Source organism: Trachemys scripta, chromosome 12, assembly GCF_013100865.1.
Source record: "Trachemys scripta elegans isolate TJP31775 chromosome 12, CAS_Tse_1.0, whole genome shotgun sequence".
In the NCBI taxonomy this organism is placed as follows: Eukaryota; Metazoa; Chordata; order Testudines; family Emydidae; genus Trachemys; species Trachemys scripta.
Window position 1 is genome coordinate 36,112,569 of NC_048309.1, and position 11,674 is coordinate 36,124,242.

The window sequence follows — 11,674 nt, forward strand, 5'->3', positions numbered from 1 at the left end:
GATGCATGTTGCCAGGTCCACCCCAGGAGCTGCTAAAGCCCCAGATTGTGGAAGCCAGACCTGCCAAGACCCAGGCTGATACCTGGCTACCTGAGGATGCCTGAGGGAGAGTGGAGTTGCAGAGAGCTGCACAGGCCGAGGAACCCAGAGACCCCAGAAACACCGGGACCGCTGAATCAGTAGGACATAGCCCAGAGGGACAATACAGTGATCCAGTTGTTGAACCAAGCAATAAGCCAGTGTGTTTCACTAGGATCTCCACTAACTCTGTGATGAGTATATTCACTACTGACAGGGCCCTGGGCTGGGGCCTGGTGGAGTAGGTTGGGCCCAGGTCCCCCTACCCCAGCCACCAAGCCCTCCCTATGTGGTGGCCCATCCCCCCTTACAGCCAATAAACCATGTCTATAGTGACTCTGGCCATTGGGCCACACATCCCCAAGGGAGAGGGCATCTATACTGATTCTGGCGACAAGGCCACATAACCCTGTTAAAGAGGGTCCTCTATACTGACTCTGGCCATTGGGCCACTCAGTCCTGAGGGAGAGGGCCTTTAGGCCACACTGCCCTGGGGAAGAGGACAGCTATATTGATTCTGGACATTGGGCCACACAGCCTGAGAAACAGGGCACCTATATCAACTCCAGCCACTAGGTCAGGGTGCCCTGAGGTTAAGGGTGGCCCGGTGGACTTAGCCACAGGCTGTAAATCTCTTGTCCCGCCAAAAGGGGGGATGGAATGTATTCAACCTGCGGCACCCTGACAAAAGATACAAACATGAACACAAGTTGGAAGAGAAGCCATGCAATATGCATCCAAGCAAGAGGCACACATGAGAGACCTAACATGAGACACACAACGCTCGCACAAGCCAGGGATTCAAACACAGAGAACACAAAAACACACCAGACAAAAAACGAAACACACAAGACCAATCCCCAGAAACACACACAAGCCCAAACATGACACATGGACAGATGTGACTCGCAAAAGCAAGTATTTTGGATTTTCCTTTTGGGGCAGTGAATACCAGTGGAAAGATGCTTGTACTGGTAGAGTTGATTTGTGTCGATAGCACACTGCCTGATTAGCACCATTGCCTGATTGGTTGGAAGAGTCACCAGACCTGCTCTTAAACCCATTACAGACCTTCCAAGCCCATGTTGCCACCCTGGAGGCTAATTTTCAAGCAATGCTGCCTTCAGCTCTGACCCCTACAAGCCCAAGCTATCCCTATCTGATGCATTCCATAGCAATCATGACAAATTTAGTGGTTTCCTAAATTAGAATCAACTTTACCTAAACTACAATGTGAAAGATTAACTGATCTGGGTGGAATACCCATCCAGGCTTCATTAAAATCAACAACCAACTGACTGAACACCTCCAAGACAAAGGATGGTTGGCCTGGCTCCTGTCATCTCTGGCCCCGCCATCACCGGTGTGATGGGTTCGGTCACAGAGATCCCCTTGGACTGTCACCTGATATGCTGAAATTACCTCTGAGCCCATTTTCCCTGCCAGCTTGGGAATTCAGAACCCTGCCTTGTTGAGCCAGACACACTAGCCTGCTGCAACACAGACCCAGGATCTGGGCCACGCCCCCAAAACTGCAGGCTTTAACTGAAAACAGGTCCACAGGTTGCGTGTTTCCAGCACCCAGTCATCCACTTCCCAATAGGATCCAAACCCCAAATAAATCCATTTTACTCTGTATAAAGCTTATATAGGGTAAATTTGTAAATTGTCCACCTTCTATAACACTGATAGAGAGAGATGCACAGCTGTCTGATATATACCCCTCCCCCCCCCCGGTATTAATCACTTACTCTGGGTTTATTAATGAACCAAAGTGATTTTATTAAATATAAAAAGTAGGATTTAACTGGTTTCAAGTAATGACAGACAGAACAAAGCAAAATAAAACCAAATACGCAAGTCTAAGCCTAATACATAAGAAACTGATTACAGGTAATATCTCACCCTCAAGGATGTTCCAACAGACTAGACCCTTCCGAGTCTGGGCCCAATCCTTTCCCTGGCATAGTACTTGTTAGTTCCAACAGACATCTCAGGTGGTAAGCAGGGGTTTTCTCATGAGTGCTCGCCCTCTTTGTCCTGCTCCAACCCCTTTTATAGCTTTGGCAAAAGGCAGGAATCTTTTGTCTCTCTTGGTCCCCACCCCTCCTTCTAAATGGAAAAGTACCAGATTTAAGATGGATTCCATTATCAGGTGACATGGTCACATGTTACGGTAAGTCCCCTAGTCTCCATTCCCCATGAGCTGGCCCACACATACACAGGAAGCATTTCAGGTATCGAAGGCCATTTACAACTGATTGTTTCTGGAGCACCCTTAATGGCCTCCACTTAATCTGTTTACATCAGTGTTACAGGTTTATATCTTATTCTCCTAACTCCAGATATAGAAATAATACATGCAAACAAATAGGATGAACACACTCAGTAGATTACAAGCTTTCTAATGACACCATACAAGGGGTATTTAGCGTAAAGCATATTCCAGTTATGTCATATTCATAAGCATATTTCCATAAAGCATATGGAGTGCAACATCACAACCGGTGCCTTTTCTGTCACCAAGCCCATGCAAGTCACTCAGGTCTGGCCCCGCCTCTACAACATGGGGAAGGATGGATGTCTGGCATCTGGCCTCTGCCTATACTGTGGGGAGCCCCACAGTTCATGTGTCAGTATATAATGCCTGCATCTGTAACTTTCACTCCATGCATTTGAAGAAATGTGATTTTTTTATCTACGAAAGCTTATGCCCAAATAAATCTGTTAGTCTCCTTGTTGTTTTTGTGGATACAGACTAACACGGCTACCCCCGATACTTGACTACCCTTTGAGGCCACTACGAATCCTCCAGTATGGGCTAATTTGTGCACCACATTCAACAGTTGTCCTTGGTTTCTCCTGCCTCGTTGCCCACAACCCATGCATCCACTGGCAGTCAGGCACTGTACTCTTTGACTCCCCATCTTGCCAACAATCCTGTTTCCCCAGAGCTGAGCTGGGACCAGCAACCTGTTGTGGTTTACTTGGTCCTCCAAAGAATTCAGAGATGAAGAGAGGATCCAAAGGTGACCCTGGCCCCCCATGACCTCCTCAATTGTGCTGAGGATTCCTGTTAAATGTCAACAATATGCCAACATGTTTGACAGAAAAAAATTGACACCCTACTGCCCCATCACAGCCGTGACTGCCATATCAATCTGTCCCTGGGAACAGAGGGTCCCTTCAGGTGTATTTATTCCCTCTTTGAACCCAAACTATAGGCACCCCGGAGCTATCTTGAGGAAAACCAGCAGAAGGAGTTGACTCATCCCTCCATGTCCCCAGTGAGGGCCCAGATCTTCTTTGTGGAAAAGAAAGAAAGCTCCTTCTCGCCCTGTGTGGACTTCCAAGCTCTGAAAAAGGTTACAGGTACATCCTTACCACTTATTAATGAGCTGTTTGAAAGACTCTCACCTGCAAAGGTCTCCACAAAGTTGGACCTGGTGAGGATACAGAAAAGAGATGAATGGAATGGCCACTATGTGTATTTGGTCATGCCTTTGCAGTTGTGCAGTGCCCCGGCAAACTTCTTGCACTTTATAAATGACATCTTTCGGGACATGCTGGATCAATTTGTTGTCATTTACCTAGATGACATCCTAATTTTCTCCGAATGTCAAGATAAGAACATAAGAACGGCCATACTGGGTCAGACCAAATGTCCATCAAGCCCAGTATCCTGTCTTCTGATACTGGCCAATGCCAGTTGCCCCAGAGGGTATGAACAGAACAGAGCAACTATTGAGTGATCTATCCCCTGTCAGCCACTCCCAGCTTCTGGCAAACAGAGGCCAGAGACACCACCCCTGCCCATCCTGGCTATTAGCCATTGATGGACCAATACTCCATGAATTTATCTAGTTCTTTTTTAAGAACTTTTGGCCTTCACAACATCCTCTGGCAAAGCATTCCACAGGCTTACTGTGCCTTGTGTGAAGAAATACTTCCTTTTGTTCGTTTTAAACCTGTTCCCTATTAATTTCATTTGGTGACCCCTAGTTCTTGTGTTATGAGAAGGAGTAAATAACACTTCCTTATTCACTTTCTCCACACCAGTCATGATTTGATGGACCTCTATCATATTTCCCCTTAGTCATCTCTTTTCCAAGCTGAAAAGTCCCAATCTTATTATTCTGTCCTCATACGGAAGCTGTTCCATGCCCCTAATCATTTTTGTTGCCTTTTTCTGAACCTTTTCCAATTCCAATATATCTGTTTTGAGATGGGATGACCACATCTGCATGCAGTATTCAAGATGTGGGCATACCATGGATTTACATAGAGGCAATATGATATCTTCTGTCTTATTATCTATCCCTTTCCAAATGATTCCCCACATTCTGCACTTTGATTGGATGTTTTCAGAGAACTATCCACGACGCCAAATCTCCCTCTTGAGTAGTAACAGCTAATTTAGACCCCCATCATTTTATATGTAGAGTTGGGATTATGTTTTCCAATGTGCATTACTTTGCATTTATCAGCACTGAATTTCATCTGTCATTTTGTTGCCCAGTCGCCCACTTTTGTGAGAAGCTACAGCAGAGCCAGCCTGGAAGCAGGGCACCCTAACAAGTACAGCTGGCCTGTAATAGGCTGTCTGATTAGCAACGCTACCTGATTGGCTGGAAGAGTCAGCAGACTGGCACTTAAGCCCCACAGCAGCAGTTCAGCAACTGCTCAAAGCATTCATCCATGATCACAATACTTCCTTTTCTGTCTAGTTTCAGTCCTGCTCCTGCCTGGGACCCAGCCTGGCTCCTGCCTTAACTTCAGCCTTACCCCTACCTTACCTTACTCTGGGTAACCCCCGGTCCCAACCCTCAGTTCCAATTCCTGACTACCAGCTTCTTCTCTAACCACTAGGCCTGACTCCTGCTCCAACTACAAGGCACAAGTGCTCATGTCCTGGTCACTGACAGGTATAAAGCATGGTTATACTGCTCTACTTGCATGCACACTAGGATAGCACTGGACTAATAGCTACATCAGTACAAAAACTGCTCTCTATCCACCCATTCCCGACACACCCCTCTCTCTCTCTCTGTAATTACATTTATGCCCATCCCTGTGTGGGAGCAGGACTGGCAGATGCTACAGGACTGTGGGAAGTTGTTATTGCCATGAACATATCTGGCAGGTAGAACTGATGGACCCGCCAAGCTGGGAAGGAGGCCAGGTGTTATCACCATGCAAACTGGGAGTTTAGGGCCCGAGTTTCTTTGGTCTTGTAGAAGCTTCTGAACAAGCTCTCGTCCTGGTTTTGCTTAGGAGGGCATGTTGCTCCCTGTTACACTCCTTCACTTCTAGAGTCTCATCAGCTTTAAAGAGTTCCTCTTGGTTCCTTGCATCTGGTGGGATTTGGGATCTGAGCAGGGTGGAAGTTGAAGCCAGCAATCTTGGTTTTATTCTTTATAGGATCGAGTGGGTTAGGACAATGTCAGCTGGGAGTCCGGGTTCCTGGGTTTTATCTCCCCATCCATGAGAGGAGTAGTGTGTAGTAGGTCCGAAATCAGAACTGGACACTGTTCTCCAGCAGTGGTTCCACCAGTGCCCAATACCAAGGTAAAATGACCTCTCTCCTCCTTCCTGGAGATTCCCCTATTTACCTCTTTTGGCCACAGCATCACACTAGGAGCTCTTGTTCAGCTGACTATCAACCAGGACCCACACAACTTGGCACCCCCAATGTTCTACCACGGCAGAGGTTAATGACCATTGATTGTCCAGTAGTGGCTTCCAAACAGGGTGTGGGAGATACGTGACCTGTCCTTGCTAGCAAACAGTGGCTTCAAATAGACACTGGGATTTAGCATTATGCATAGTGTTCAGACCATATGCAGAGCTCATACAATCAATGAGAATCCATAAGGTTCACATAGGTTGTTTGCAACATTGTTGTAACTGCGTTGGTCTCAGGAGTTAGAGAGACAAGGTGGGTGGTTCGAGCATAAACAGAGCTATGTGTAATCTCAAAAGCTTGTCGTTTACACCCACAGAAGTTGATCCAACAAAATATACTACCTTGCCCACCTTGTCTCTCTAAGGGTTACACAAATGGATTCCACAAACTAACACCTGGTTAATTGTGGAATCACTTTTCCGGAGGGAATGTTTCTGACAGTTAGAGGTTGTCTTATTTATTGAAACAGGTTAAGAACTGGGTAGGAGCTCACTGGACCATTAATGTGGATTTTCAGTAAGTCCTGGAGCACTGGGGAAGTTCCAGAAGATTGGAAGAAAGCTAAATTTGTTCCAATATTTAAAAAGGGTGAATGGGATGACCCAGGTAATTATAGTCTTGCCAGCCTGACATCGATCCTGGGCAAGATAATGAATTAGCTGATATAGTATTCGATTATTAAAGAAATAAGGAGGGTAATGTCATTAATGCCAATCAACATGGGTTTACGGAAAATCGACCCTGTCAGACTAACTTGATAGCTTTTTTTATGAGATTACAAGTTTGGTTGATAAAGGTGATAGTGTTGACATAATATACGTAGACTTCTATTACGCGTTTGGCTTGCTAAAGCACAATATTTTTATTACAAAGCTAGAACAATACAGAATTCACATGGGAGTTTGTGGAATCTCCATCACTGGAAATTTTTAAGTGCAGGTTTTACAAACGCCTGTCAGGAATGGTCTAAATAATATTTAGTCCTGCCATGAGTACAGGGGACTGGACTAGATGACGTCTCGTGGTCCCTTCATGTCCTATGATTCTGCAGAGTAGGTGTGTTTTTGGTGAAGTCCCACAGGGATTGATTCTTGGCCTCCAGTGCAATGTTGCAGCCAAAAGGATTAATGCAGGGCCGGCTCAAGGCACCAGCAAACCAAGCACGTGCTTGGGGCAGTACATTTTCAAGGGGAGCATTCTGGCCATTTTTTTGTGTGTGCTTCCGGCGGCAAACGCCTAGAGCCAGCCCTGTCAGCAGCAGCATGTTGTGTGCGGGGGGCGCCCTGTAGCCGCTGCGGTTCGTGCCACGGGGGAGCAGCACCCAAACCTTGTGGCTGGACTGGGCAGGCTTCGAGCGGGGGACACTCAGGCTGGGGGACCCCCCCACGGGGCACACGGAGCCACCTGCAGGTGCCGCAGGGCGGCCGCCCCCAGCGCTGCAGTCGGGGCTGGGCGAAGCGGCCCAAGCCCCCAAGGTATTGTGGCAAGGCGGCCAGAAGCAGCAGCAGCAGGGCCATAGAGGGCGGGGCGCTGCTGTGCGGGGCCTGCGTCCCGCTCTCCGGGACTCCGCTGCCTCTGGGGCTACCCTGCCCTGGCTCCTCAGCCCTCTGCTGGGGCGGTCCCCCGGCTCTGCCCTCCCAGGTCCTGGCTGGTCCTGGAGGCAGGAGTCCTGGATGGAGGGACCCTGGGCTGAGGTGTGGTCCGGAAGCCCCGCTGCTTACCCCAACCCTGCCAGCGCCAGACCGGCTGGAGGTGAGGGGGGAGCGGGCAGTCATCATTGGTGCGGGGGAGCCCAGGGCTGGGGCAGCAGGGGATGCGGGTGGGGCGGGGGAAGAGAGCCCAGGGCTGGGGTGGCAGGGAGTGTGGGTGGGAGGGGGGAGAGAGAACCCAGGGCTGGGGTGGGGGCAGCCAAAAATGTTTTTGCTTGGGGCGGCCAAAAATCTAGAGCCGGCCCTGGATTAATGGGATCCTGGGATGAAAGAAAAGAGGAATCTTCAGTAGGAGCAGAAAGGCTATTTGACCTCTGTATTTGGGTGCCGCTGGAATATTGTGTTTAGTTCTGGTGCCCATGATTGAAGAAGGATGTTGATAAATTGCAGAGGGTTCAGAGAAGAGCCACGAGAATGACTAAAGGATTAGAAAACCTGCCTTAGAGTGGTAGATACAAGGATCTCAATCTGTTTAGTTTAACAAAGAGAAGGTTCAGGGGTGACTTGATCACAGTCTAAAATTACCCACATGGGGAACAAATATTTAATAGTGGGCTCTTCAGTCTAGCAGAAAAAGGTCTCACATGATCCAGACAGGAAATAAGATGAACATTTTTAATGGTGAGAGTAATTAACCATTGAAACAATTTACCAAAAGTTGTGGCGGATTCTCTATCGATGACAAGTTATTAAATCAAGACTGGATGTTTTTTCTAAAAGATCTAATTTAGGAAGTATTTTGGGGCAGTTCTCTGCCCTATGCTATACAGGAGGTCAGACTAGAGTATAACAATTGCCCCTTCTGTCCTTAGAATCTATGAATCCAGAGTGACTCTGTTGTAGAGGGAGAGACACAGGAGTTCTGCAGCAGGTTCTCTGTTTTTTAAGAGATTTTTTTTATCTTTTGACACACTGAGGCGCTTACAAACGCACCCTAGACATTTGGGATTTGCAGTAAGTGTCTTATAACAGCAGTAAGAGAATCCAACTCAGTCACAGCTTCCAGAGCTCAGCCTGACACAATCTTTCCCCAACATTAACCCTACCACCACGTGGGTAAGTGATGGGAAGGGACACCTATACAGTGTAATGGGCACTAAGGGCAGCAAAGGTGGGTAGACACACCCTGAGATGTTTTGGAGGAGCCCTGTCTATTCCACACCCATGCCCTGCCTGCTGTGCCACTACTTTTAATTGCAAGATATCGGGAAGTCATCCTTACCCAATTGTTTATTGTTTTCCCCCTCGCTCTCCTCCCCCTCCATACCTAGCTGGGCTCTATATAACCCGCCCCGAGACGGTCAGGAGGATCAGGGCGAGGTTCAGCTTAACAGATGCTGGGATCCATTGTTCTACTGACAGCGAAGGAACAAGGACTTAGGTAAGTTGCAGTAGATTCCACCAGCCGGGAGCGAGGAGAGAACAGTCTCATATGGGGATTCTATTGCAGGGTTTCTTTCTGAGAGGCAGCGTGATCCAGTGGCTATGGAAGAAGAGCTCGGAGCCAGGACTCCTGGGTTCAGAGCGTGGGGAGCAGTAGGAGAGAGGACAGGGTGTAGAGGCCGGTGTCAGTGGGGCTTAGTGCAACACGTCGCACAGTGGGGTGGGAATAATTATAGAATCGTAGGACTGGAAGGGACGTTGAGAGGTCATCTAGTCCAGTCTCCTGCACTCATGGTAGGATCATCTACCAATGTGATATATGCCATCATGTGCCAGCAATGCCCCTCTGCCATGTACATTGGCCAAACCAGACAGTCTCTACGCAAAAGAATTAATGGACACAAATCTGACATCAGGAATCAAAATACTCAAAAACCAGTGGGAGAACACTTTAACCTGTCTGGTCATTCAGTGACAGACCTGCGGGTGGCTATATTACAACAGAAAAACTTCAAAAACAGACTCCAAAGAGAGACTGCAGAGCTAGAATTGATATGCAAACTAGACACAATCAACTCCGGTTTGAATAAGGACTGGGAATGGCTGAGCCATTACAAACATTGACTCTATCTCCCCTTGTAAGTATTCTCACACTTATTATCAAACTGTCTGTACTGGGCTAGCTTGATTATCACTTCAAAAGTTTTTTTTTCTCTTAATTAATTGGCCTCTCAGAGTTGGTAAGACAACTCCCACCTGTTTATGCTCTCTGTATGTGTGTATATATATCTCCTCAATATATGTTCCATTCTATATGCATCCGAAGAAGTGGGCTGTAGTCCACGAAAGCTTATGCTCTAATAAATTTGTTAGTCTCTAAGGTGCCACAAGTACTCCTGTTCTTCATCTCCCCCTTGTGTCCCCGCTGCAGGTCGATCCAGCAACAGACACAGCCATGGCTCTGAGGGGACCCCGCCCCACGTTCCTGCTGACCTTCGCCCTGCTGGCTGCCTGTGTGGCTCTGACCTTCGCGAAGAGGTGGAACCTGCTAAATGACATATTCCGGAAAGACCATGTGGACTTCCCCAAGACACGCGCCATCAACAACAACGCCTACTGCAACAAGATGATGTGGGACCGGGTGATGTACTTGAAATACACCAACACCTTCATCCATGCGACAGACAAGGATATCAACAAAGTCTGCACAACGGCTGGGTTATCCACCGGGCCCTACCGGTACGAGAGCACGAGTCCCTTCAGCATCACCACCTGCACATTTAACCCCTGGAGCATCTCTTACACCGGGATCAGCGCAAAACAAAAAATCGTCATCTCCTGCTTGAATCGTCTCCCTGTTTTCTATGTGAAGAGCACATAGGGCCAGCGCTAGGCATGGAGGGTAGGCAGGGGACCCTGCTGCTTCCTCCAATCCTGCTCCGGCTCCTTCATGACAGTCACACCTAGCTCCTCACCTACCTCTGAACACTGGACAAATTGTACAGGTGTTTCATCTCCTCACCTTCTGCTGCCCCTAGTGCCCATTATACATATAGCCGCTCCTTCCCCACCCCCACCCTCTGCTGCCCCTAGTGCCCATTATACAGTATAGCCGCTCCTTCCCCACCCCCACCCTCTGCTGCCCCTAGTGCCCATTATACAGTATAGCTGCCCCTTTCCCACCCTCACCCCATCCCACATGTCATTTCCCAGCTGCCACAAATAGCGGTCATGTCAAACTCTGTCCTTTCATTAAGAACTATTCACCAGTTTCACCCTGCTGGTGATGCGTATTCACTCTAAGAATGGATAATCTTCACTTTTGTCATATTAAGTGTTATATTTGTCATTGTTCTCTTCATTAATTTTGAACATGTTCCCCTTGCCTGCCAGTCTCTGTGCTCCCTAAACACAATAAAATCTGAAACCTGCAAAGCAATTACTGTGTCACTGTAACGGGCTTGGCACCTGCCTCTCACTAGCGCCGCCTGTCTCTGGCCAAGGGTGCCTGCAATCACTCAGTTCTTTTCAGCAGGCTGATACCCACCTCTCACGAGTGCCCCCTCCGGCCGATGGATCTCTTGGCGGGTCTTTAGCGACTCAGTCCTCTGGCCAAACTGCCTACGCTGCCCCTCCCTTCTGGGTCACACTGTCCAACCAGGCCTACTTCAGAGCCCTCAGTAATGTCTGTAGTCCTCTGCGGGCTCCAACATCTCTGTAGCCCTTCCCAGGCTCTGGTGCTCAATCTGACCAACAGGCCTAGGTCAGTACTCTAGTTGGCCAGTGTACATGTGAAGGGCTTCCTCCCTGGATGCTCGTTGCCTGCCCTTTAGTCCTCTGACCCCAGCTCTCCAGCTGGGTCAGTCTCAATTCAGCTCCCTTCTAGAGGTAACAGCTCCACGGACAGTCCCTTCCCTGAGCATGTCTACACCCCCTTGTTGGTGGGGGGGGGTGATGGGTTGGATCACAGAAACCTCCTTGGGGGCTGCCAACTGATGTGACAAGACTACTTCAGCCCCTGATTTTCCTGGCAGCTCGGGACTCCAGCACCCTGTCTTGCTGAGCCAGACATGCCAGTCTGCTCCAACACAGACCCAGGGTCTGAACCACATGCCCCAAAGCTGCAGACTTAACCAAAAGCAACTTACAGAAGTGTTCCTGTCTTTAACACTCAGATGCCCAACTCCCAATGGGGTCCAAACCCCAAATAAACCTGTTTTACCCTGTATAAAGCTTATACCCAGGGTAAATTCATAAATTGTTCGCCCTATATAACACTGATAGAGAGATATGCACAGCAGTTTGTTCCCCCCCCCCC

The 11,674-nt window shown here is 48.4% G+C and overlaps 1 protein-coding gene across 1 annotated transcript; it reads left to right on the top strand.

Annotated features, from left to right (window-relative positions):
• Window positions 1-8,749: 8,749 nt before the first annotated feature.
• LOC117886259 (ribonuclease-like) lies at window positions 8,750-10,423 on the top strand. Its single transcript, XM_034787931.1, has 2 exons — window positions 8,750-8,854; window positions 9,788-10,423. Exon 2 carries the CDS (start codon window positions 9,812-9,814, stop codon window positions 10,235-10,237), a length of 426 nt encoding a protein of 141 aa, XP_034643822.1. The 5' UTR covers window positions 8,750-8,854; window positions 9,788-9,811; the 3' UTR covers window positions 10,238-10,423.
• The last annotated feature ends 1,251 nt before the right edge of the window (window positions 10,424-11,674 follow it).